General features: G+C 30.3%; 2 protein-coding genes across 4 annotated transcripts; one reads left to right on the plus strand and one right to left on the minus strand.

Moving 5' to 3' along the window:
• On the plus strand, positions 1-27,791 carry LOC119616173 (angiogenic factor with G patch and FHA domains 1). Of its 3 annotated transcripts, XM_037972495.1 has the most exons (11): positions 1-311; positions 379-529; positions 25,247-25,383; positions 25,463-25,579; positions 25,866-25,901; positions 26,028-26,439; positions 26,537-26,697; positions 26,771-27,101; positions 27,168-27,339; positions 27,416-27,521; positions 27,578-27,791. In XM_037972495.1, the coding sequence occupies exons 1-11, from the start codon at positions 114-116 to the stop codon at positions 27,740-27,742; spliced, it is 1,986 nt and encodes a 661-aa protein (XP_037828423.1). In that variant the 5' UTR covers positions 1-113; the 3' UTR covers positions 27,743-27,791. The 3 variants fall into 3 exon arrangements, with proteins under 3 accessions (XP_037828423.1, XP_037828441.1, XP_037828432.1); XM_037972513.1 differs by lacking the exon at positions 26,028-26,439 and having other exon boundaries at positions 25,866-25,968; XM_037972504.1 differs by lacking the exon at positions 25,866-25,901 and having other exon boundaries at positions 2-311.
• On the minus strand, positions 17,776-20,073 carry LOC119616186 (hexokinase type 2). The gene is made up of 2 exons (XM_037972525.1): positions 18,964-20,073; positions 17,776-18,398 (listed from the first exon to the last, which is right to left on the minus strand). Exons 1-2 carry the CDS (start codon positions 19,814-19,816, stop codon positions 17,887-17,889), a joined length of 1,365 nt encoding a protein of 454 aa, XP_037828453.1. The 5' UTR covers positions 19,817-20,073; the 3' UTR covers positions 17,776-17,886.
• Positions 27,792-27,992: the final 201 nt, after the last annotated feature.

Below are 27,992 nucleotides of genomic sequence, written 5' to 3' on the forward strand. Positions count from 1 at the left end.
TTTGACAACTATTTCTTTTGTTTTGTTTTGTGAACGAAGTTTTTGCTGCAAATTATCTTAAAATACCACAATCTTTCTATTAAAAAACAAATTGTAATTGAAAGGCAGAAATAATGTCTAGTAGTGAGACTGAAAATACTGATAGAGATGAAAATAAACCATCCAAGGCAATGAAACTTAATATTAAAAACATTCAAGAAGTAAAAGAAATGCAGACTGAAAATCTCTATGAGTACATAGACGATCTTCATGCCCTGGTGAAAAAACAAGACAAAAAGTTAAAAAAGTACAAAAATAAAATCAATAAATTGGTGAGATTAATTAGTAAGGTTATTATTCAGATACAAGTTATTTATTTATGTACATTTTTGAATTTAGACTAAGGAAATCGACAGATTAAAGGGATCTCGTAAAGACGACCATTTTTCACCTGATGCACAAAGAGAAAATACTGCTGCTTCTGAGGATAAATCGAAAGGTTTACCGGTAGTCATAAATAAGGATAATGAGTCGAAAGAAGATGAAAGCGGTAAGTTATTTCAATTTCCTGATAATATTCGAAAAAAATCCTTATGTACAAACACTACATATTTGTATATATAACTCTTGTATGTGCCAAATGTCCACTACTTTTTATTTTCCTAATATTGTATCAACAACGAATATCGAAAACTTCTATTAATCAGAAAAATGTTCAATTTATAAAATTTATTGATTGTAAAAACAAGCCAGTGTGAATTTTAGAGAAAATAAATTGGGGTTTTTACTTCAATATGACTTTAAGTAACAGATCATCTGGATAGTTCTGGACGTAAATACAAACATGGTTCTTGTTAATACAAAAGAACCATTTTTAATATCCGAATTATACACTGGCCTTACTGTTTGATGGTTTTTATGGGGACAACCTCCGCAACGAGCAATTTGTGTCATTGAATTACTTTTATTAAAAAATCCATATTTTATTTCTTTTAATCGCACAAATTACTTTTTTAGAGCCATTTTTTGCAAAAATGTTCACTTCCAGGCGAACAATCATAAATAACTTACATAGCTACATATGTACATATGGGCAATTCCATGAAAAGGTAAACCGAAACAGTAAAAATAAAACCCTTAAAGCTTGCTTTTTGAAGTTAGTGTAACAAAATTTGGTTTATGATCTGTTGTTGTTCCAACGACTAATGCTGTTAAACATTTTTGAAATCGGTACTAGCCGCCATACAAACGGACGCGTAAATATCGCTTTTTTGCTCATAATTCTGGTAATTATAATACTATCTCTTCAAAAATCGACAGACCCTAATTCCAAAGTTTAATTTTAGAAAAACACTTAAACGTCCATACCATACTTATAAGCACTAGTATTATGATAGTTTTTAAATAAGTTTTATGTGAACATAAATCCCACACCAACATTTTATGTGGATCGGTCCATATTTCACCCATCACCGTCAAATTATCAGTTTATATTTAAAAACAGATGGACAGACTCAGAAAGTTATTCTCTGCCGAACTTTAAGGTGGGTATAGGATCAATATTTTTAGACGTTGCAATTATCAGCACAAACGCCATTATAAAACTCTGTAAAATTTAATATCATATTTTCAGAGATGGATTTTAGCTTTGTTCCTTTACTTGTCAAGTTTGCAGGTTTTTACCAGAAATCGTAAAAGAGAACAAATTTGAGCAATTAATATTAGTTGTGTTTTGTTGCTAACGTTTAAAGGCAATTTCATATAAATTTAAAATTTATAAACGTTAGGAGTTAACGTGTAAAATTATACAAGTTAATTTTAACGTTGATAAAAGTGCTACCAATTCAAAAATACAAATATTAATGTGTTTATGTCAAACAATAAAAAAATATTTTAAAATAAAATTTAAATCAAAGAAAATTACCAAATAAAAAAACCTTTTCAAGAAATTGTAAATAATTTCAAAATTTAGCAGATTTCTTCTGTGGAGTGATGCCAAGTCAGGTAATGTTCGTTTTGTTGCTAACTTTAAGCGTTAACACTCATTGATAGCAACAAAACACAACTATTATTTTCTCTTTGCCAGAACTTGCAGGTTTTAGCCAGAACATTTTTTCCTGGCAAATAGAAAACAAATTGTCAAATAAATTATTTGTTTAAAAAAATACATTGAAAACAAAAAATGTTTGATATTTTTGATTTATTTTCATAAATAAGTATGTGTGATTGTAGTCTTTCAATTTTATTTTAATTTCAATAGAAATTTATATGAAAAAACTTCAATACAAATTTATTGAAAGAGAAATTTTGTTTTTTCTGTTCCCGTACTTTTTATAAGTACGAAGAGAAAATTCATTAATTCTCTTTAGCCAGAAAAGTTCTGGAACAAAGTTAATATAATATAACATGTGTACAGCTAGATTCAATAAATTGAAAAAAGTACAATCTTTTGAATTACTACTACTTCCACGCTCCCTTACAAATAGGGCGTTAAAGATATACTTGCAATTTTTCTTACAAAGAAGTTGTTTACAAAGATGTAGTAGTAGTCATTGAAAAGTAAGTGGTTATGTAAGTACAACCCATTACCGCGCTTTTACTTAAATATTTATTGAAATCAAAATGTTTTTGTCAAATTGCCCTAATAATTGACCCTACCCCCATATAAAGATCCCATCATAAAATTACTTTAACGCTCATAACTTGCATCTTACTGACAGTAAAGCTACAAAATTCGACATAAACATTTCGATCGGAACTAAAATCTTTCTCAAAAAATAATAATCCCAATAACAGGCTTAAAATCCAAGAAAAATAAGTTTTATTGGAACTAAGATCTCTTTGTCCCCCTCAGAAAATTACTTATTTTCAAAGTAACCAAAATATTTCTCAAATTTTTTGAGGATTTGTTCATGTATTATGATAACATGCTACTATCAGGTCAGGGCATTACTACTGTTTATGTAGGAAACTAAAATTTAAAATAAATGAGTAAACTATGGAAGCAAATAACAAAAAAATAGATACATACATATAAGTTTTGTTCCTTTACTTGTCAAGTTTTCAGGCATAGAAAAGGTATACATAGAACTGAAACTGAGTATGACAAAACCTAAGTCTGCTGTCAAAAACCTAAGTCGTGAGAATGTATTAGTTGAAAAATATGTAACCCAACAAACACAAACTCTTTCGTTTAAAAAGTTTTTATATTTTTGTTTGATATTATATTTCGATATTTTATGAAATAATGTTTTGAATTGCCATTTTTATTCAATATCAGTTGACCAATGTAAGAAAGATCGTCATTAAAAATTATTCTTAATTTTAAATAAACTCTTTGTGTTTGCTGGGTTAAGTCAATATTGACACTTGAAAATTATATTAAAAAAATAAAAACGATTGAAAAATTAGTTTTTTTCTGAAAATGTTTTCAATAATTTTATAGGAAAAACATAACTTTTAGCAGTGTTTATTGCAGCAGCAGGGGCTATTTTGCCAAAGGAATTGTGCTAATGCTAAAATTAACGCTTGATATGAACGATTATTGTTAATTTCAAAGCAGCCCAAATGCAGTCAAAATACACCCTACACCACACTAATGGGAACGGCATTTTGTTTATGTCTTAAAATTTGTTACACCTGCGTCGATGTAATGATGTAATCCGTCCATAAATTAGCCTATTGAACTTTTTTGTAAGCGGTACATGCTATACAAGAATAGGGTATTTATAAAATTCGACTCAACAAATTTTATATATAAGAAATTTTGACTATATATTGTTATAATGAATATAACTTCTACATTAAAAAATACTAAATAACTTATTGCTACTTACTAGCAATGTGGTAGGGAATGATGTATTCGGATACATTTTGTACTTTCATATTTTTGTTATTTTATGTCAATGGTGCCCAAAATCACTATTCCCTATCACGCGAGATAGGGCAAGAATATTCTGCTGACGTTGCGTTGACTCACCTACACTATAAGCTTACTTGTGTATTTTCTTATTTGAGCATGTGATAGTTGATTATCTCTCAACTTGCAAAACAAAATCAACTCAGTTGGTGATCAGCATTTGTCGAAGTAAGGTCTGTACGCAACTTTTTTAAAATCCACACAGAAATACAACAACAAAATTTTGAGAAAGCCGAATTTATGTAGGTGAATGAGAGAGCACAGCTGATAGTTTTTTATATATGAACTTTAATGTACGCTGTCTGTCAAAATCCATAATATCAATTTGACAGTTAGAATATACTTTTTAGTATGCAGTCATTTTATTAGTGCAGTTTTATTTTGGGTTACATTTTGTTCTCTGCTGCTTTACCAATACAAATGAATGTGTAACAGTGTGTGTATGGGCATCACTGTTTTATGTAAACAAAAATAAAAATACTAATACAATTGTATTAAATTCACACAGAACATAGAAAAATAAATAGAACTGAAACTGAGAATAAGAAATATTACTCTCTCACATGTACAGGTTCTGTGTGAATTTAATACAATTGTATGAGTATTTTTATTTTTGTTTACATAAAATAACAAAAATATGAAAGTACAAAATGTATCCGAATACACCATACCCTACCACATTGCGAGTAAGTAGCAATAAGTTATTTAGTATTTTTTAATGTAGAAGTTATATTCAAGAGATTGATGTTTGCTTAATTAATGAATGTACTACTCATTATAACAATATATAGTCAAAATTTCGTATATATAAAATTTGTTGAGTCGAATTTTATAAATACTCTATTCTTGTATAGCATGTACCGCTTACAAAAAAGTTCAATAGGCTAATTTATGGGCGGATTACATCATTACATCGACGCAGGTGTTACAAACTTTAAGACGTAAACAAAATACCGTTCCCATTAGTGTGGTGTAGGGTGTATTTTGACTGCATTTGGGCTGCTTTGAAATTAACAATAATCGTTCATATCAAGCGTTAATTTTAGCATTAGCACAATTCCTTTGGCAAAATAGCCCCTGCTGCTGCAATAAACACTGCTAAAAGTTATGTTTTCCCATAAAATTATTGAAAACATTTTCAGAAAAAAAAACAAATTTTTCAATCGTTTTTATTTTTTAATATTATTTTCAAGTGTCAATATTGACTCAACCCAGCAACCACAAAGAGTTTATTTAAAATTAAAAATTATTTTTAATGAAGATCTTTCTTACATTGGTCAACTGATATTGAATAAAAATGGCTAATTCAAACCATTATTTCATAAAATATCGAAATATAATATCAAACAAAAATATAAAAACTTTTTAAACGAAAGAGTTTGTGTTTGTTGGGTTACATATTTTTCAACTAATACATTCTCACGACTTAGGTTTTTGACAGCAGACTTAGGTTTTGTCATACTCAGTTTCAGTTCTATGTATACCTTTTCTATGACACAGAACCTGTACATGTGAGAGAGTAATATTTCTTATTCTCAGTTTCAGTTCTATTTATTTTTCTATGTTTTCAGGCAAAGAATATAAAGAAATTGGGGCTTGTCAGTTGGTACGTAAAGGAGTTGTCATTCGGTACCTAACTCTAAGTATGTATTGGTAGAATTTTTGAATTAGTATTGGAGCTCCAACCACTTTCACCACACTTTCCAAACATACATACTTGTATAAAATCGTACATAAAAATTTTAGGAAAAATAAATAACATTTAAATTTCTACATTCGCAGATTTTTTAATTTATTTTGCCCACATCTAATCAGGAAACATTTAATAATTATTTATTTTATTTATTTATTCATTCTATATCTTACAAAATAAATTTATAAAATATATTTACAAGGCGCCGGGTAACTAGACCATATGCGCTCACAAAATCAAAAAATAATCCAAGAGAAAAAATTTAAATAAAATAAAAATTTACAATTGAAAAAAGAGAAAAAAAAAGAAAAATTAACAGAATGTCAAAAAAAAAAAAATAATAATTTACAAAAAATAACAAAAGCAAGTAATAGTCTAAAAATTTAGTTTCTTTTTAAACATGTGAGTGTGAATAGATAAAAAAATTTTCATAAATATGGCCTTAAATCTCATGGATCTTGTGTTTCTTCAGGCTTCCTAGGATATCGGGTATGTTCTCACTCAGGGAACAATCAAGAATCTCTTCCAATGATTTATCAATTCTCGAAATAGGGCAATCCACTAGCAAGTGGGGAATAGAAAGGTCTACATCACAAGAGAAGCATTTTGGTGGATCAGTTTTCTCATAATAAAACCTTGTGTTATATACAGCCTTTCCAACTCTCATACGTGCCAGTAAAATACACTGGCTTCTGGTTAAATGAATGTTGTATTTGGGTCTGTTAAAGCGTTGGCCACGGATTGCGTTACAGGGATTCGATAAAACTTTGGGAAAGCATGGTATTTCAGTTATACTAGGTAGGTTTATAGTCTCCTTGGCAGCAATATCTGCGCATTCATTCCCTTGAATACCAATGTGTGAAGGTATCCAAATAAGAGTAATGTTGCAGTTTCCGCCATGACATAGTACATTTTCAAAAGACTTATTATGATTACTCAAGAGTGCTCTAGTGGCACTAAGACTATCTGTGCAAATCAAAGTTTCCTTCGCAAGTTCAATGGAGTATTCTATAGCACTTTTGATTGCCGCCATTTCAGCTGTAAAAATACCAGTGAAATCAGGTAAACGTTCCCGGCGAATGACGTCAAACTGAGATGATGAAATTTGTCTTACAATTGCATAGGATGTTTTACCATTCATATAAGAACCATCCGTAAAAAGTACAGTTTCAGGAGCGTATACCGAAATTTTCTCCGCCAACATTTTCCTGAAACACATTGGATTCATGGAGTCCTTATTATATACACTGAGACTGTCATCAATGTTAATATAAACGCCAGTGTTATTCGTGATGATTGGTCTCTGTGGTATAGAAACTTCATTTCTTTCCAATAGGGATAACACGTTCCCAATAGAGCATGGTGGCGAATTAGTGGGACTTTCAATATACCTCCAAAAAAGTTCATGAAGTCCATCGGATTTTATAGTTATACCCCTTGCAGCAATTCCAACGGAGCTTTTTTCTAAAAGAGCTTGGAAATCTAAAAATTTTGCCTCATTTCTTAGTGACTGAATAGGTGTAGGTCTTAGTAAGCCAGATGCAGTTCTAAAACAGGTGTTAAGTTGGGTGTTGATTTTAGAAATATTCCTCTTTGAAGTCCATCCATAAATTGTTATCCCATGCAAAAGTACTCCTGTGGTCAAAGATCTACATATATTCAACGAAGTTTCCATATGGGGCCCCTTATTACGGGAGCAAATAAGTTTTAGTAAGTTGTTCACCTTACTCAATTTGGTCTTCAGAAAATTTACGTGAGTATTCCATAGCATGTTCTTAGTAAAGTATATACCCAATATTCGCATTTGATCAGATATATGCAGGTCACATCCATTTAAGTGTACTAGAGTTCGCCCAGCGGTCGAAATTCGACCAGAACCAATGCTGGAAAAATTCAATAATTAGCTAAAATAAAACCCTATTTTTGTAGTTCAAATCTGTGGTAAAAAATTAACTTTATTGATATTATCAAAGTGTATAATTTGCTTTGAATAATGTTTTCTTTTAGAAAATGTGATGGGTTTTAGTAAAACTTCCATCAGAAGTTTAAAACCTCAATTGTCAAAATTAGTTATACAACTTGTTTTACAAAAGTATTTCAACTATTTTAAAAATAATAAAAAATAACGAACATTTCTTCTATCGATTTATTATCCCCTACATATTTACGCATCGTTCACAATGCTGGAGTACTCTACTGTACAGTGTACACACCAGTAAAGAAATGTTAGCTGTTCAAAATACAGAGTTGAAATGTTCTAAATAATTTGTGAAAACAGTAAAAATATTTAAAATAAATAATGTCTTATCTAATTATAAATAAATTTTATTTGGATGTCATTAGTAGTCCATCCAACAGGTATATGCTTTATAAATTTTCCCTTATAACACTCGACAAAGACTTCAGCAGACATACATTTATTCAATTTTAATGTCTTCTAATAGAATTTAATAGTAGATATTCTATGAGGCCTTCTAATGGGCCTTTTATTAGCCTTCATATAGAAACGCATAAGGATATGCATTGGCTTCCAATTACACACTGATTTTGTATATGCATAATAAGACCTTCATTTCTCAAGTACTGTTTTTAGTACTTTTTGAAAGAAAACATTAATAAACTATAAATTTCAGTCTTTTGTTAATATATGCAAGTTTAATAGCAAGTAAATGAATAATAAACGATAAATTGCTAAGTACGGTTAAACACTCTTCATCCCAAAAGACATGATTTATATTTAGCAGTTTCAACTTGTATCTATTTTTATATAACAAATAACCATCACATATTCAACTTACAGTTTTCACTTTACACTACTATTTCCTAATTGGTTAGAATAGCCCAAAAAAAGAAGAATATCACCAAGTCCTCGCTGTGCTAAACCTGCATATAAGCGATATACATATCCATTTATTGCGGTGTATCATATACCGGCATAACCAACTAAACTTTACTTATATTTTTTACAGGCTATTTTTATTTCTTACTGACACTGAATCAATTCGTTAATCCATAATTTAAATCTTCCAAATCAATCAAAACTAATAATTATGTACCGCAATTCAGTATTTTTTTAACTACAACATTTTGTTGTTATGTGGTATGTATTCTGAACTTCATTTCACCGATTTTTTTCGTTAAACATAATCGAAAAAATAAAAAATAAATTAAAAGTTCACGTTAATAATTTTATATTTTAAAAATATTTCAATACATAACTCTTGACATTCTTATATTTTTCCGACATTTGTCTTTAAAATATTCTGCGGTTGTTAAAAAGTTAGGGAAATTCGTTAATGTAACTGATATTTGTCATTACTTTTAGATATTAAAAAAAAAAAATTACTGAATTCCGGTACTGATGTCCTACCAATAATTTTCCAGTTCAAACACCAATATCAGTACATTGTTTGGCATTTCTTTAGGTGTCCCCAAGCATTATTTACGCATGTTTTTATATTCCCAGTTCGTTGTTTCCTCGGGAATGTCCTTCAATTTAACTATTTTGAAAAGTTTAAATAACGAAAAACTTCTAATCGAAAACTCTGAATATAAAACTGAAGTCCTACTTCTTATAAAAATATTCCTTTCGATTTGGTAACAATCGTAACGATATTATAACAAAATAGATCATTATCTCATTCACAATTTAGCACTTTACACAAAAATATAAAACAATAAAATCCTATTTTCGCATTGCCTAAGCCTTATTAAAAACAACAACAAAAACAAATATCATGCAAAATACAAAAATCAAACAGCAACAGAGAAGTTAAACGTTTCTGCACTCTCCTCTCTTTTTTTGTTTTGTTTCTTGCTTTGTTTGTTTTTAATTTCAAGAATACGTACGTGTGACTATTGTTTCTATGTATTAGTAACAACTTTAAACTCTTATAGCTCCTAAAATTCTGAACCGATCTCATTAATATATATATTGTGCACATCTGCGAACAAATACCTTTAAAATGATATAATTTTTGCCAAGATCAGATGTATCCTGTAAGAGTAAAAGGGGTCACAAGAAATCGTCTTGCCTATTAATTATATAGATTTCATTTGAAACGCAGTATCGCTTTCTACATACATGGAGAATCTCAGTTTTTTCAATGGGGATAATAGCTCCCCTACTCTTTGCCCAGTTTTGAATTTCCCGATCCAACATTTCCAAGTTTTGCCGGACCGTTTCGGATTCACCAGATACAATAGCAAAAATATTATCAGCATATATCCCAACGTGGTCAATTCCAGGTAGATTTTAAATGGCCTTCGATAATGAGTTGGCATAAATTGTGAAAAGGACTACAGATAGTGGAGATCCCTGAGGAACCCCGTTATCCAAAGGCCGCGTTGTAGAGAAAAAACCATCTACTCTGACCGCTACTTTGCGGTTTTGAAGAAAAGATTTTATAAGCCTTAAAATTTCCCTAGGCATGCCCCATTCATTCAGTTCGAGTATAATGTAAGTTGACACTACGCGGTCAAAAGCCTTCTCAATGTCCTCTGAGAGTACTAAACTATGTTTGCCATTTTTGAGGTTGCCACGTAAAGTTTCCTCTAGATTATGACATAAGGTATGCACACCGTGTCTGGGTATGAAAGCGTGTTGTGTTGTAGATATATTCTCACGTGCAAAATTCCAAAAACGTTTAGACATAATTTTCTCAAAAATCTTAGAGAGTACCGGTAGTAGAGAGATGGGTCGATAGCCTTCCAGTTGGTTGGGGTTCTTGCCTGGTTTTGGGATTGGTGATAGAATGGCTGTTTTCCAATCATGCGGATACACACTGCTGATCAAAATGTTGTTGTACAGATCACAAAGGCGTTGTTTCAGATTATCTGGTGCGTTTTTAACCATGGAATAAGTAATTTTGTCACGGGCAGGTGATGATCCCTTTAAAGTCCTCAAGACATGATTCAGTTCAGAAATATCAATCGCTCGTATCATAATCGCGTAGCGGTCACTGGATTGTTGTAATACATCAATATCGAGATTCATCTTCCTATCAACAATATCAGGGTCGAAAACTTGATCTGAACTGAGCGAACACCAATACTGAGCAAATTTCTCAGCAATCATCTCCGGGTGAGTAATATTATCATCGTCAACACATATGGTGGGAAAGTTATAAGTACCATCAGATCTTAAATTATTTACCTTTTTCCATAGAAAACGAATATCCATTACAGGGTTCAGAGAATTGAGAAAATGTTCCCATGTAAGCCTTTTCGCATTTTTACTCTCCTTTTTGACCATTGCACATGACCTTTTGTATTCCAAGCAATTATCTTTATTACGATGTCTTTTGAATAGTTTCCAAGCTTGCTGCCTCAAACGTATTAGTTTTGAAATTTTAGAGTTAAACCAAACGGGGTTATTCTTGTTTGGCGGTTTACGGCTGAGGGGAATTGCCTCATTCGCTGCTTTTCTTAATATTCGTTTGATCTGTGAAGCTTCCTTATTAATATTATCCGATCTTACAGACTGTTCAGTTATCTGAGTTGCTTTGGTGTTAAAAAGTGGCCAGTCCGCGTTTCCATCAAGGAAACGGGGAGAGAATTTTCTTCTTACTGTGTTGATATTGTTGGAAATTCTGATCGGAAAATGGTCACCAGCTTCTGGCAATGATAGACAAGACCAAGATAATCCAGGGGCAAAATCAGCACTACACATGGAGACATCCACAGCAGTGAGAGTATTTCTGGTGTTCAGCAAAGTTGGTGCACCATCATTTAAGACTATCAACCCATTATCATCGGCGAAGGTCTCCCACATTCTCCCGTCAGGAGAATTGGTATTTGAACCCCATAAAATATTCTGTGCGTTGAAATCGCCTAGTAGTAAGTGGTGAATGTTTGCAGTAAAACGTATGTCATTTATAGAGGAAGTAGTCAATCTTGAAGTATGCTCCTTATAAATATTTATAATCTGCAATTTTAAACCACAGCTAATAATTACCGATTGGAACAACAAATCATCAGTTGATGTAGAGTGCTCTACTACATTTATACCATTCTTAATAAATAGAGCAATACCAGATTTTGCGTAAGTATATTCCTTGTTATGATGAAAAATCTTATATCCAGGAAGGTGTAGTAAGTGTAAAGTTTTATCAATAATATGAGTTTCCTGAAGTGCAATAATATTCGGTTTATATATAGCAACTAGTCTTTCCAAAGCATATTTGTTATTTATATACCCTTGAATATTCCATTGGAGAAGATTTATGCTAAAGCCATTATTCATGAAAAATTATTTATTCTTTACCTTTGAAGGTAATGTTTTCCTCAAAGTGTTCGGTGTTATGATGGTATTCAACTGGGGGAATTTCTTATATAATTGTGAACACGGAGTTGTTTCATTACCAGAATTATCCTTATTTGATCTTGGTGGGGTGTTTAAACCCAAGCCCTCATTTATATCTCTTATAACCATCTCCTCAGTAATGTTCTCATCGATTGGCATATTACTAATTTCCATATCATCTGTCGTATAATCGTCAAAAATGTCATCACTAACATGTGACCCAAATTGTAAATTGTCGTTACTAATATTTGAGTTATTTGTCTCAGAGGTGTGTGAAAAATTTAAAGATGTGTGGTCGAGCGTTTGCGATTGAGTTTCTTGTTGAAATATTTGAGAAGGAATAGTAGTTGAGTTTGCCGGTGTTATGTTGTTGTTTTCTGGTTGTTGAGTTGAGTTCTCTTCTGGTGTTATGTTGTTGTTTTCTTGTTGTTGTGTTGAGTTATTTTCTTTTTTTTCGTTTGTCGTTTTGTTTACAGTTGATACTTGTTTGGTTTTGTCCTCTAGTTGAGCCGTTGATTGTTTTGTTGTGATTTTGTCTTGTACTATGACTAGCTGTTTTTTGTCCTGAACAGGTGTATGTTGATCTTTGAAAGTTGCGTTTTCCGTAGATTTGCCATTTAAAACTTGTGCATATGTGATCTTCTTTGAAGTCTTTGGGGGAATAGGTTTGAGTGTGTTGATATTGGGGTTTTCGTTATAAATTTGCCAGGCTTCTCGAATACTGCATTTTCTGGTTATACGCAAGTAGTTCACTGACTTATGTTTCCAAAAAGTTGGGCAGTTCTGATCGTAAGAGGTGTGATCCTCTGTTTGGCAGTTGATACAGAATTTACGTGAACATAAGTCATGTGGTGTTGGGAAACCACATTCCTTACAATGTTCAATTAAGCGGCATCGTTTCTTTGTGTGTCCAAGCTTTTGGCAGTTCATACAACGCATAGGGTTGGGAATATATTCCTCAACAGCGATTCTTTCCCATCCAAGTTTCAGTGTGTCAGGTCTATGATATAAATCAAAAGTTAGAATAGCAGCACCTGTAGCAATATCGATGTTTTTTTCCTTTCTTGTTATTTTTCGGATCTCAATGACCTTCTGATCCCTAAGACATTCACTTAGTTCTTGCTCAGAAATGTTTATTATTTTTCTGGAGTATATACGACCCTGGATTGTATTCAGTGTTTTGTGCAAGGTGATCTTAACGGGAATAGTATCAATAAAAGATGCTCTGAGAAATTTTTCTGCTATTTTGTTGTCAGCTACTTTAATTAACAGATCGCCACTTTTCATTTCAGTGACGTTCATTCGTTCGCGTGAGATGAAATTTAGTCCCCTCTCGACTTGAAATACGTTGTAGGATGATAGAGGTAAAACCTCCGTGTTTTCAGTAATCTGTCTGGTTGATGCCACCAGGTAGCGTGGGCGGTATTGATCATTTATATTCGGTTCCGGCAAGGGTACGAAATCCTCCGAGCGAGGTCTCTTTATCTTGGTACGTTTGTTCAATCCGGTTTCGGAAGCCAGCTCCCTAAACCGGTTGTTCGCTAGGGGATGAACCCCGTTCATTATACTCCCGAAACCAGTAATTTATATAAAAATTTGTCCAAAAAGCGAATGAAATAAATTTACCACACAATATACCAAGAATTGGCAAAAAAAAACTCGATAAATTAAAAACACTTATCGATAACACAAAATTTGTCCAACTGCACGCGTCGCGAGAGTAAATACGTGTTTACTCGGCAATTGCCTGACTAAGACTGATTTAATAATTATATTTTTCGGACTTAAAATCTCTTTTTTTGCAAAAAAATAAGTTTATTTTAAATAATTTTTTAATTTTCAATACCAAAATATACAACTTTGTTTTGTCAATTTTATTTTCGACACACAAAAATTAATTGTCAAAAAAATTAAAAAAATATTTTTTTAGTTTGTTAAAAATAAAAATATTTCGGATTGTTAAATGCGATAAAATTGTGTAAAAAATTAAAAAATAGTTATGTGTTTGTGAAAAAACGTCGTTCAAGTCCTATTATCCCGGTATTTTCGCGAAAAAGTTTTGAAGTATTGTGAGAGAATTGAGTTCTCAGAAGTGTGTTGAATTTACACAGAACTCGTCTGAGAAGGAAATGTTATTGTTGTAAAACAATGTCATAGTCCAACTTCTTATTATTCTTTGTTTTCAGGTTTTTACCAGAAATTGTAAAAGAGAACAAATTTAAGCAATTAAAATTATTTTCTCTTTGCCAGAACTTGCAGGTTTTAGCCAGAAAATTTTTTCCTGGCAAATAGAAAAAAAAAATTGTCAAATAAATTATTTGTTTAAAAAAATACATTGAAAACAAAAAATGTTTGATATTTTTGATTTATTTTCATAAATAAGTATGTGTGATTGTAGTCTTTCAATTTTATTTTAATTTTAATAGAAATTTATATGAATAAACTTCAATACAAATTTATTGAAAGAGAATTTTTTTTTCTGTTCCCGTACTTTTTATAAGTACGAAGAGAAAATTAATTAATTCTCTTTAGCCAGAAAAGTTCTGGAACAAAGCTTTTAAATATGCATTTTTGTAAATCATAGCTATAAAATTTCGATTACGATTAATAATCAATTAAATTATTTTTCAAAAATAATCTTAATGATTAATTAATTTTCTGGTAGAAAATTTGTGATTATTAATTGTTTACCATTAAAATTAATCTGAAAATAATCAGGAATTAGTTTAAATTAATGAAATTAATCAAAATTAATTAAGTTATTAATTTGATTATTTTCAAGGATTAATTTTAATTATTTTTGATTAATATCAATATATCTAGTATATGTATATACTATTGTTTTTTTACATTAAGTTTTTTTTTTTACATTAAATTACTGCAATTTTTCGAAATGTTTTTCAAAAAATGGTGGATTATAATTTTCCTATGGTGGGTTTATAAATAAATCTTTTAATGTGAAATGGTTTTTAAAATGAAATTGTAAAGTTTTAATTTTTTGTTTTTCATTTATTTATTTTTTGTTTTGTAAATTTTTTATTTTCATTTGTCAGAAATTTATGTAGCCCAATGAGCTAGTAAAATTTTATTCACCTCATATCTATCAAAAATTTACTTTTAGGAGCGTGTGCCAAATGATAGCAAAGTTCTATGGTGGATTGTAATTTTGCTATGGTGGGAACATTTTTACATTTTGCTGTGCCAAACGATATCTTTTTTGATTACATTACATTTTTATAATTGTCACTAATTTCACAAGAAAATCTGCATTTATTTTAATAAATGAAACACTTTTATTGATTTTTTATTATTAAAATAAATTTCTACAATCATAAATGTATTATAAACTAAAATTATAAAATATTTAATTTTTTGTATTTTCAAATTATTCTTTTCATTTGTCAAAAATTTATATAGCCCTATGAGCTAGTAAAATTTTATTCACCTCATATCTATCATATCTATCAAAAAATTGTTACCTCTTGGCACACACTCTAACAGTAAATTGCTGTCGTTTGGCACACACTCAAAGAAAACAAAACACAGTTTGTGTTAGAAAAGTTTAAAAATATGCAAAATATATGCAATTTAATGAAAAATATGCAATGTATGCATTTATAAAAAAATATGCAAAAATATGCAACAACAAATCTATGCAATTTTATAGCAAATTCGTTGATTCGAAAAGAAAAATAGTTAAAAGTTATTTTGAGTTACTGACTACAAACATTGCATTTGCATATAAATCATTGCCCTGATTATAACCCTTCACTCTCGTGAGATGGGTGTATACAAGTTTGTCATTCCGTTTGTAATTTCTATAATATAATTTTCCGACCCTATGAAGTGTATATATTCCGAGTCCTTATAGATAGTGGTGTCGATTAAGCTTTGTCTGTCCGTCTGTTTGTCTGTCTATCTGTATGTTTGTTAAAATTAAAATCAGCAAAATCAGTCCATAAATAACTGATCCAAGACAACCTCTAAACATTTCATCAAAAATTTAGAGCGTGCTCTATTTTCCTTAGAAATGAAATTTTTTGAAAAAAAATAAATTCAAGAAAATGAATAAAGAACATAAAAAGTAAGTATTTTTACATTTTTAATAAACTAATTTATAATTTTAAAAATTTTTACACATTAAAAAGACAGCTTTGATTACATGTCGTCTAATACCACCTTTACAAAAACAAAGAAAAGAAAGAATAATACGTTACGAATGAAGCAGTGTGTTGTGTATGTTATTGCATAGAAACATGAAATTAAAAAGAGACTTTTGGTACTTTTTCGTTCTTCAAAAGGTATTTCTTGAATATAGAACTCTTATTTATTTTTGTTTAAAAATAATGTATTACAAAGAAAAAATACGTCCGAAAAATTAAAATTTTCAGAATTCTTATAATTAAAAATATCATTACAATGTGGAAAAAATTTAATCCCCAAGTGGGACTCGAACTCGAGCCTAAAGGAATATTCAATTTATAATATTAATGACCAAAGTTCGAAGAAATCAATAATCTTAATATGTATATGTATATTAACATGTACTTTAAAAACATTTCAGTTTTTGGTCACGTATGATATCGTCCTATTTTAATTCATATTTTAGAAAACAAAGTTCCGAATAGGAGTATAGTACTCTTTAATTGAACAATACAGAACAGAATGACAAAATTATTCTTCAAGTACATAGTCCTATTTTTACAAAATCTATAACACTCTGAAGGCGTATAAACGTGACATACAATCGTATGGAATTGCCCATATGTACAAACTCGTACATATTTATTTTACTTTAATTTAACCTTAAAATGTCTTTGAGATAAATTATTACTATATTTAATTGCAATTTTTGGTAAATAAAATAATTTAATTTTATTCATAAAAAATTTTTACTAAGTTTTTTTTTCTAACAAGTAATGGAATGTGTTTTAGTTTTGTCCGACACTGTATATCTTTCACGGATTGTAGATCGGTTCGCATAAAGCGACGGAGAAACTAACAGGCTCAATTTATTTGACCGCGTGAAATACATATGGAGCAATGTTCTAAAGGATCAATTATTGTGCCTGACGGTTTCAATGACTCCCAGATGTGGTCCTATTGTAAAAATATGTATATGCTATAAATTATATTCTTAAAAATGAATTTCAGTTCTTCTGTGGACAAAAAGTGAGATATCAAACTTCTGCAGGGAATTCAGCGGTTTGGGTATAAGTGGTGCTCCAAGGCTCTCGAAACGTCTGGACGATATCAGGTTAAAAGTAAAATTAAAAACCGTATTGGATGTAAGGTTAGGATTACATCATATGGGTACCATTAGATGATGGTACGTATTCTGAGTGGACTCACAGGATTACCGAGACAGCTATACAAAATTGGAATGTAGAGCATGTAGGGAGGACAGTGAAACACTGGAGCGCTATCTTTGCCATTGTCAAGTTTTCGTCAAAATTATATCCAAATATATTAAGAGTAATATCACGAACAACGATTGGAAATTCTTAGGAATTATGTCCAAGAAACTGAGTTCTGAACATCAGTAAATAATATATAATTTTAAAGTTAAAACTTGAATTTCACTTAATCGGTTTAAGTTAAAGTTCTCCTGTTCTTTCATAATTATAATTATTTCACCAAACTGGATACGGCATACCCGAATTTACCACTCTAACTATGTATATTAATTCTATGAAGTGACGGAGTTCCAAGATAAAAATGTCCAAAAAAAGAGCGTTTGTTTTCTCAATTAGAGTATAAGGTCAAATTCGATATACATATGTTTATTAAATTTATTTCTTACAGTTTATAATTTGTTATATTTCAACGTAAATTTTATATTTATTACGACAAAGATTTTTCCTTAAAATATACAAGTGATTTATTATTTTTCAACGTAAATTTTATATTTATTAAGACAAAGATTTTTCCTTAAAATATGCAAGTAAATTAATAAATTTGTGATTTCTAATTTAATGCATAAATAGCAACTTATGCATTTTGACTAGCTACCGCAGCTACCAGAGCTGCCCCTCTTCCCGAACCATCCTCAGAAAGCATTAAATCAAATTGTATTTTTGGATCGATTAATTTCTTAATGGCAGATCTCATGTAGGCATCAAATTTTGGATGGAATCTATACACAGAACCATCAATACCTACAACCACTTTGGGTTCCTTGATTCTATTTATTAAGCCACTTATGCCCACTGCTACTAAATTGGCTGCACGTTGTGATACACATTCGCATATATAACGCAATTTTTGACAATCCTCTACAGAGGGTCTTTCAATGCCAAACAGTTGCTTAATTATATGACGAGTCTTCTTACATTCTGGAAACGTGTCAGCTTCAATGTCCGATATCATACTGGTTTCAAAACATTCAGTTTCATTGGTTAATTTCTTTATAAATTCCAGTTTATTTTGTGACAATACAAATATTAAATTCTGTCCAATGGCATCAATTAATATTAAACGTACTAGATCGCCCAAATACATGCCTGAAATGAGAAAAACATAAATATAAATTGATCTGTAAACTAATTTTGTTATATTAATGTTTAAGTAAAGTATGAAGTACATTTTACATTACATTTACATTTAGTTGTTGATAGTCCATAATTCACCAAAAAGATTTACACCCTGAACCTACGGAGGCATATGTTGGCATGTTCCGTGAATATATTACTTATCTACTCATACAATCTATTATTCACCAAAGCTTTGATGAACAAGAATTGTATTTTCCTCTATCTGAATGTTGATAAACATTTTACCGATGTGGGCAAAAGTATAATTTTAGATTATTTCAGGAAAAATATATTTAAAATTGCATCAAATTATTGTATGACTGTTCGTTTTGGCATCGAATTTTGCCAATTTTACCAACCCTGCGATATACTCTGTTAAATAAATATCTTTTACTGTTCTTAAGGAAAACATATGTATGTAGACTATGACAACTAACGAGTTATAATCTTTCTCTCTTTAAAGGTATTTAGAAACATTTGAAAAATTTAAGTTTTCACAGACTTTCATACTTAGACAAAAATAATAAACTCTTACCGGAAATCATTTTTTCATAGAGCTGAGTACCAGCATTTAGAGATTTTTTATCAATTATTTTATCGTAATCTGTACGAATGAAATCCAAAAGACCACTATCGCCAAAAGCACCCCACTCGGTGTTTATTAAAACATTATTATTTGTTTCTTTATACTCTGGTTCTAACAGATCAACAGCCTCAACGCGTTCCACATAGCAGGCATTGCAACCAGTTCCAACTATGACACCAATACGACATTCAGGATTACGATGAGCACAAGACATTAGTGTGCCGGTAGTATCATTAAGAATTGCCATTACATGAATCTCACAGTCTCCTCTGCGAGCAATAGCTTCCTTTAGTAAGCGACCAACATCTTCTTGCTCTACGCCCGAACATTTGAATCCTTTAGTCCAACGCACCAAAAGCGCTTTTGTTAGACCCAGTTGAACACACGGAAAAGAGAATGTGAAACCTAATGGTAAATGTTCATTGCCCACTTTATGCTCTTTCACAAATGTGGATAAACACTGTGCAATATGATCGAATAGTTGTTCTCCTGGACCCAACATTATTTCCTTGGGAATGGCATAAATCATTGATTCAACAACAGCCTCATGATGTCCTTTTAAAGTGACAAGCAAAACGCGAAAATTTGTGCCACCCAAATCTAATGCTAAATATTTACCCACTTCATCACCTGTGGGCAAATTCTGAACATATGTCACATAACACTTTGTATCCGCTTGATTGTGTTCGGCCTGTGACAAGCCCTTGCGTATTTCGTTGCAGAAACGTTTAAATACTTCCTGTAATTGAGAATCACTAAGTACAAATGGTTTAAGGAACTCCTTTAAACGTTCGTCGTGCATTGTGGTTGATATGTTGTTATATGCAGTTTTATGTTTAATTTGAAATTTGACTCTCGAAACGCCCACCCCCTTTTTCTTTCTTTATTATTAATTTAATTTGCAATGGATTATGAGAAATACTTGTTTTAGATTTTTGCTAATATTTCACTTAATTGATTTTTATTAGTATTTTTATTTTTTTCCGTTGGGACGCTTCGTTACGAAAGATCGCTGCCAGAGCACTGTTACTGGTGGCAGTGAAAACTAAATTGGTAAGAGTAGAAATTATTTTCGCAAACTTATTCGCTGTCATTTGGAAATATGCCTTGACAAAGTAGATTTTGATAAGAGTTTATTTTCTAATTGTATTGTATTTTCTTACACTTTTTGTGTTTATATTTTATAACTTTGCGTTGTTTTTATGAGCGTTATTAGTGTTATTTTATTTTAAAAGCAAGCTATTTTTTTCATCGTAAATACTTACTCTCTTTCTCCCATTAAAGGTGATAGAAAACATTTTTGATAAGACAATAGAATCTGGCTATAACACACATCCGTTAGATTTGAAAAACCATCGATCGTTATAATGGCAAATATTTCTTGTCATTAAAGAAAAAATAAATAAATATCGAGCGATAAAAAGAGACGTTAATTTAAATTTCTATTATACATAAAGCTTATCGTTGATACCTTTGTCGCTTATCTAATTTTCGTACCTTTCTTTGTAAAAACGTTAGTGATTTCGTTTTGTAACACTTAAAAGTAATAATTTATTTTATGATCTTATCTATGGAACATTTTTTTTATTAAACATATTTAAATAAAAAAAAAATTGTGTAAGGATTAAGAGCGGTTTTACATTGCGTAATTTTTTATTAATGCAAAGTATTATTTTTATTGGAAAAGTATTGAAATAAGTTGAGATTTTTTTAAATTTTAATGTACTGTTATTTTACAATATACACAATTTTCTTGATATGCAATTTTCATGTATGTATTATATTATAAATGTTCAATAAATTTTGACAAGCAATTGGATTTTGTATTAAAGATAATGGAACTCTGATAATACAAAGTTTTGTTGTGTAAAAGGGGTTTAAATATACATTAATCATAAATAATTCACTTTATTCAATTTCATATAAAAATAGATTAAAATTAAGTGAATCTTTTGATTGTAGGCTAGATTAGGTTCTCAGAAAGCAAAAAATATCCTGTAATATTACGTTGTTCCCGGGAAATATGTATTAATAGTTTATTGTCATTTTATTGGCATTCGATTGTTTACCGATTTTTCGAACATAACATTGCGTTGACATTAGGTGTCTTTATGTGTGCTAAATTTCAACTTTTTTTATTATCCATGTATCTAAGGACAACGGTTACAAGAATAGCTATCAGAAAAGTATTAAAATAAATCGGCGACTTTACTGGCATCTCTTACGAATTGTAAGACACTTGTTCTAAATGAACTACATGCGAAATCCCAAGTTAGGTGATTCAGTGAATCCACATGTCAGAACTCGAGATCTACTTTGCATCCTTGCTCTCAAGTCAAGTTTGCTCATAAGGAGTGCAGATAAGAATGCTATTATTTAGAAGATGAGATTTACAATGTCACTGTCCTACATTCACTGAAAACAGAGAACATCAGTTTGGTGCTCCCTTTTTGTCAGGTGTGGATGAGTTTTTTTGGGACAGGTCTTAAGATCATCCTCAGCATTATATTTAAATTAAACCGGGTGATTTAGTTCTAATTATAATCCTGTGACCACTATGGTAACACAACAGGATCAAATTAAATGGACTCAACCTAACCAAATATGAAAATTTTAATAACATCTATTAGCTTATATACATATGCATCCTCTATAATATGCAATATATGTATAAGTAAAAAACTTTTAACCTCAATGGTGACTTTTAAGCTCATATTTAGGTACTGCTTATGATGGCGCACTCGATATTTTTTTAACAAATTTGTCCCATTATTAATGTCTTGTGCAGGCCTTTATTAGGTACTCAGGACAAAGATCTATTACAAGTTGTTTGTTCAGATATTTTAGTGCATTAGTTAGTTAGTTAGTTAGTTTGAAAGGAGGATGTATATACATCAAATCCGAAGAAATACACCTAGGCCTCTATCGGACCTGTTGTGCGCTCCTTAACCAGTGCCTCAGGTGGGAATCGAACCCACCACCTCCGGTCTACCAGTCTAGAACACTAACCACAAACCTACCGGAGGCCACCATTTTAGTGCATTGCTTTCTAGATTTTATTTTTATGAAATTCCCGTGTTGGGAATGAGTTAATACTGTAAACTGATTTTCGGAGCTATTGTTAATTATGAATAATCGTTTTGAAGCTATTGTATTAACGAAATTTATTAACGTGGCTTGTAATGTACGATTAAAATTATTGTTGTATGTATTATAAAATTGTGCAAATGACAAACGATGCTAGCAAATCACCTCATAAAAAACATTTTACATCAGTAAGCCTAACTCAATAGCAGGAAAACAATTCCATACAATTGTATAGGAATACGCATGCAAAAAAAGTAGTTTTAGGAATCAATTCCCGTATCTATTATAAAATTAATAAAGTTCTATCAGATTAGTGTTGAAATAATATAATCTGATGATAACCTATTTGACCTAACAATCACTTAATTAACGTTTGTACATATGTATGTACATATTTCTAATAAATTATCAATCGATTAAACGTCAGAACCGAAAAATTGAAAATAATTCTCAGAGTACATAATCTATTTATTGTATTTAAAAGTCGTAAATGTTTCCCACTTTTTTTATAAAATTTAGTAAAAACATTTTTCTTTATCACTATTTGCAAATAACTGTTGTGGGAACATTTTAATTAAGAATTTTGTTTTGTTTTTTTTTCGTCAACTATAGATAATCCAGGCGATAACTAGTGATTTGATTAATGAAGGTTTATCAAATGAAAGTTCAAAAAAAAAAAAAAAAAACGTTAGCAAATATTTTAATACTATAGTTAGTTTGCAGACTTTAGAATTAAAATGTATTTATTAATCATTACTATTTATTTGCAAAACATACGTATATAAATATGTACATACATATGTATGTGGGTAGTTAAGAATTTCAAAAACTGAATTTTTTCGTTATTTTGGCATCAAGGTGAACAATGGTTGTATGTCACCTAAAACTAAATAATGCAAGTAGAAATATAATGTTCAATATAAACATCTTCCAAAATTAAACTATTGCATAGTAACAACAATTATGAATCTAAATTTATGGTCCTTTCTCATAATTTTCAAAATTTTAACAGTACCCAAGAGGTAAAAAAATAATAATTTAATATTAATATTTTAATATTTCGTTTAAACGTTTGTTAATCATTTCTTTATGTAAGAATTGTAAATGCGTTTTAAAATTCATTAAAATTACAAAATATATTCTTTCGAAACGGTAATCGTTTAATGTTCTTTAACAAATTGTTAATGGTCAGTACTCATACCTGTAATAAAAGATACCACAATATATTGGGTAGAAAACTAATTCAAAGAAAACAATACAAACCTTTAAAAAAACTTATCTTTATTGCAAAAATATCATTCCATTAATTTAACCTTCAAATAAATGGTATAGAACATGCATAGGGTTCCTTGCTTGGTAAGCGAGGAAAAAAATCGTTTTGATTTTCGATTCACACCAAATTGGATTAGGAATCCTTAAACAAGAATTTTTGAACGATAATCGTAATAACAAAGAAAACATATGACCTATTTTCCGCATTTGGATCCGCCCTGGATTGGTTTAAATTTAAAAACACTTGCTTTTTAAGTGAATTTGTATTTAAATCAGACCGACCAGTTTTAAATTATAGGTCTTTTTCGAAATTTCCCACAGTGTTAATGTCAATGTCTATGGGTCATTTCGTGTCATGTGACCCAAATTTAAAAATCGATGTCTTCCGATTTTGATTAAATTTGCACCAAGGTTAGTACTATTGGATAGAAACAATGAAATAGCTATCTGAACTCCTTTGGACAATTTTTGCTAGGACTAATATGTGAAAAGTTACACACATTTGTATATAACCCAGTATGACTTAAATGGCCAACTTTGACCCCCTCTAAGTCCGGCAGTTCTGGATAGCGCTGTAAATTTGTATCTGGCCTACTATCCAATGGTGCAAATTTCGTCAAAATCGTTTTTTTTAGTTGGATCACTTGATATGAAATTTCCGGTATGTATATTTCATAAAAAATCGTTCTCAAACTACTTAAAACGAAGTGTCCAGGTATGTGTATTATAGGTACAAAGAAATGCCAGATTAGAATTATTCATATCAAATTTTTACGTCTTGATTTATTTTTTATATTTTAAGTCCTGCAGTACTTAATTCTCGCATTTTTACAAATTCTCTTATTCCTTATTTAATTTATAAATTCCTCAAATAGTAGTTTTTATTTCAAATTAAAATTGTTCCTATCTTGTATTTAAACATTTTCAGTATTTTTTTGTGAATGTTGTTCGTGGACCCTGTAACGTAAAAAAAATTTCTGATTATCGGGAATTAAATTGGTTTGAGCATTTGAAAACCCTATACATGTAATTTGACAACTAAAGAATACTGTTATTAAATTGTAGAAAAAAACAACAATAAATATCTTTAGATGCATTAGGCGAATAAATCTTTTTAAGACCGCACTTAATCTCTTTATACAACAGTATTATTACAATTTTTTATAGTTTATTTTCATTTCAGTTGTTGTAGTAAAAATTTTTGTTATTTTCGCTGATTAAAATAAAAGATAGAAAGAAATATTTTTTTTTTTTTAAATTCTTATCAGTTGGCTTTCTGAGCGATTTTCACACATTATGTACATAGTTTACAAAAATTTATGAAAATAAAAAGACATTTGTGCTGATCATAAAATTATTTTTAATTTAATTGTTTAACTAATTATTTTATAATTTATACTCACCTCTTTAACACAAAATGTACAGTAGAAACTTTATAATAGAGAACAAAATTAAAAAAATTAAATAATATGAGCAGGGTTAAATTTATGTTAAATTGTCAATTCTAGAGATATATTAACAATTTTATTTCAACTGAAATTGAAACTATTTATTTCGATATCACATTGTGAAAAATTTTTCAATGAAGTCTTGTAGGCCATACTTCGGAGCTGCAGAAAATGTATTTTGTTTACTTTAACATTAAATTTCACTTTAATAACAAGCCACTAAAGTTTAATTTTTTCATAAAAAATTTTAAAGATAATTCCAAATACATACAATTGTTTTCCATTTTTGTCAACTTAAATTTTCCTTATAATTTAAAGAATACTCCTGTCCTAGGTTTGATTCAAAATTGAGTCGAATTGAATTGATTAATTTAATAATAAAATTATACAGTTCAACTAAAATTACCTTTAATTATTTTTTCCAGATTCTGCTAGAGATGCATTCAGTTTTGTCGACGAAATGCGACAGGCTGCTCAACAGGCGCAGAATATCAGCAATTTTATTTATGAACCAACATCTGGCCTATATTACGATCAAAAATCTGGTTACTATTATAATGCGGTATTTAAAGAAATTGGAAAAATATAAAATTATAATTTTCATTGAATTAAGAAATATTAATTATTGTTTTGTTATTTAGGAGTATGGTCTTTATTACGATGGCAATACTGGTTGTTATTACAGTTATAATCAGGAAAAGAATTGTTATGAATTCCATTCACAAGTTCAAGTACAACCTACAGCTTCAGCGAAAAAGGTAAGATTCCAATTAGCATAAAGCGAATTATATTTAGATTCTTATAAGATTATAAAAAAATATAAAAAGATCTAAAAATAATTCAGTCGCCTTTTGTAAGCATTATTCTCATATTTGTTTATAAAAATTCATAATTAATCAAATTTTTCACATATTTTTTATTAACACAGTTTTGTTTTTGCAATGACGCAAATTTTGATTTCTTTTTTACTACTTATGTATTGTTATCCCCCAAATGTAATTTATTTGAATTGTCTTGTTACTCGTTAATTTGACTTTGTTTCAGGATTGCAACGTTGATGACAACATGTTTGAGAATTACGTAAATAATTCACTTTTAAATCGTTTTTCAAAACTTTATATAGACCGAATGCGTAAAAATGCATTAGGTAAGAGTTAATGACCAGAATGTTCGATGAAAACGCGGATTTCTTTTCTACTGTTGCAGGGGGACGATCATATTGATGAGGATGATGTTGACGAAGTTGTTTTCGATGAATTTGGTGTTGTGACTGATCGCGAAAAACTAAAGAGGCTGCGCGAAGAAAAAGAGCAACAGAAGCAGGAAAAGGATCGTAAATATAAAAAGAAATCATCGAAGAGCAAGGATAAAGACAGGGAACGTAAGCACAAGAAATCCTCACATAAAAAACGTAAACGTTCCAAAAAACATACAAACACATCTAGTGGCGATGATTCCGGTAGTGAAGATACCGATCGAGAGAAACGTAAGTCTAGAGTGGATTTTGAAGATGGTGAACTTTCCACTTCTAGTTCGAGTAGCAGCAGTGATAGTAAAAGTGATTCCGAAGATGAAAAACGTAAAGTGCCCATATTTAAAAGCAGTGGACGATTCCAAGGTAACTTTATTTTACTGATAAAGAAAAGAAATTCGCGTTAAAGAATATGTTGGTAAAATATTCAAACTTTGATAATTGTTTGTTGCTATGCTTTCAGATATTGCCAAAAAGTATCCCCCTTCCCTTCGAATCGTTGTACAAGAAACAAATTTGGATGACCTAAAAGTCGGCAATCTTAGTTTGATTACTTATAAGGGTGGCAGTCTAGGACGTGAGGGAAATCACGATGTGATAATACCAGATGTCAATGTTTCAAAGGTACTGAATAATCTGATAAATATTTAACATCAACGTTTCATTATAACTAATTTACATCCTAATGTTCATTTAGTTTCATTTAAAATTTACCTATGATACAAAACAATCAACTTATAAATGTGTCGATTTGGGTTCGCGGAATGGTACCATTCTGAATGGTACTCGTATGTCGGCCTCTAAAACAGAAAGCGAATCATATGACTTGGTCCACGGCAGTGTCATACAAATTGCTCAAACTAAACTTCTATGTCACATACACGAAGGCAATAGTACTTGTGGTTTATGTGAACCGGGTCTTTTAATAGAACCGCAGCAACGAGATGTTTCATCTGGATCAACTGTGGTACTTTCTCACAAAGAACAGTTGAAGAAAATCCAAAAGAAATATGGATTGGAAAATGAAAGTGAGTTTAGATTTATAATTCAATTATATATTTTACAAAAATTTATTTCTCGATTTTATTTTACAGAGTTTGTTGATTCAAAACAAAACTCTACGGGTGGTAATGCAGGAGCTGGTAGTAGTGCTGGCTGTAGTACTAAAAATAGCAAAAACAGCTACCAAGATCGTGCTGCTTCTAGACGTTTAAAAGTAGGCAGTAGTACAGATAAAGAGAAAACACAAACTGCTTCTGTTGATACGTAAGTTTATTGTACTAACAATCTAAATAATTTATCTTTAAGCAATTTGCTTACGTGCGATTTTTTTATTATTCAGTGCTATTTCAAGTGATAACAAAGGTTTTAGAATGCTTTCTAAATTGGGTTGGAATAAAGGTGAAGCTTTGGGTAAAACCCAGGAGAGTGGAGGTCTTTTAGAACCGGTATTATTTTAAATTGTCTACAATTTTACGTTTTTTAATGCTATTTTTTCTCTTAGATTAATGTTGAGTCAAATTCTGGTCATAAGGGTCTGGGATGCGATGACCCTACAGCCGGTCTTACGTTAACTGTGGCAGACAAAAAGAAATTAGAAAATATGAAAAAGACCAAGGAGCGCTATGAAAAGGCGGATATTTTTAGTAATATTTATGACAGCAGTTAAATAGCAAGCATTTTATTTAAATATAAATAAACTGTTTTATTTATACATACGTTACAAAATTGATTTTAAATGTAGTTTAAAGAAAAAAAATTAATTTTGTTCTCAATAAATACTATAAATACGCTATATGTAGAAAGAAACAGCCAAGGTATTTAAATGATAATTGGTCGAAACTGGCTTAAGTTTATCCTACCAATCATACTAACTGCGAAATGAAACAATTGTGTATTTGACATTCAATTTTAAATTT

This window comes from Lucilia sericata, unplaced genomic scaffold (genome assembly GCF_015586225.1).
Source record: "Lucilia sericata isolate MDLA Ls3-8-SP2 unplaced genomic scaffold, ASM1558622v1 Contig000002F_arrow, whole genome shotgun sequence".
NCBI lineage: Eukaryota > Metazoa > Arthropoda > Insecta > Diptera > Calliphoridae > Lucilia > Lucilia sericata.

Excerpts from the sequence above, each read along its gene's own strand:
- LOC119616173 (XM_037972495.1), top strand. The coding sequence starts at position 114 with ATGTCTAGTAGTGAGACTGAAAATACTGATAGAGATGAAAATAAACCA. Across the intron at positions 530-25,246 it reads GTCGAAAGAAGATGAAAGCG|ATTCTGCTAGAGATGCATTC; the intron begins GTAAGTTATTTC and ends TATTTTTTCCAG. Across the intron at positions 26,698-26,770 it reads CAGATGTCAATGTTTCAAAG|TTTCATTTAAAATTTACCTA; the intron begins GTACTGAATAAT and ends ATGTTCATTTAG.
- LOC119616186 (XM_037972525.1), bottom strand. The coding sequence starts at position 19,816 with ATGCACGACGAACGTTTAAAGGAGTTCCTTAAACCATTTGTACTTAGT. Across the intron at positions 18,399-18,963 it reads CTATGAAAAAATGATTTCCG|GCATGTATTTGGGCGATCTA; the intron begins GTAAGAGTTTAT and ends TTCTCATTTCAG.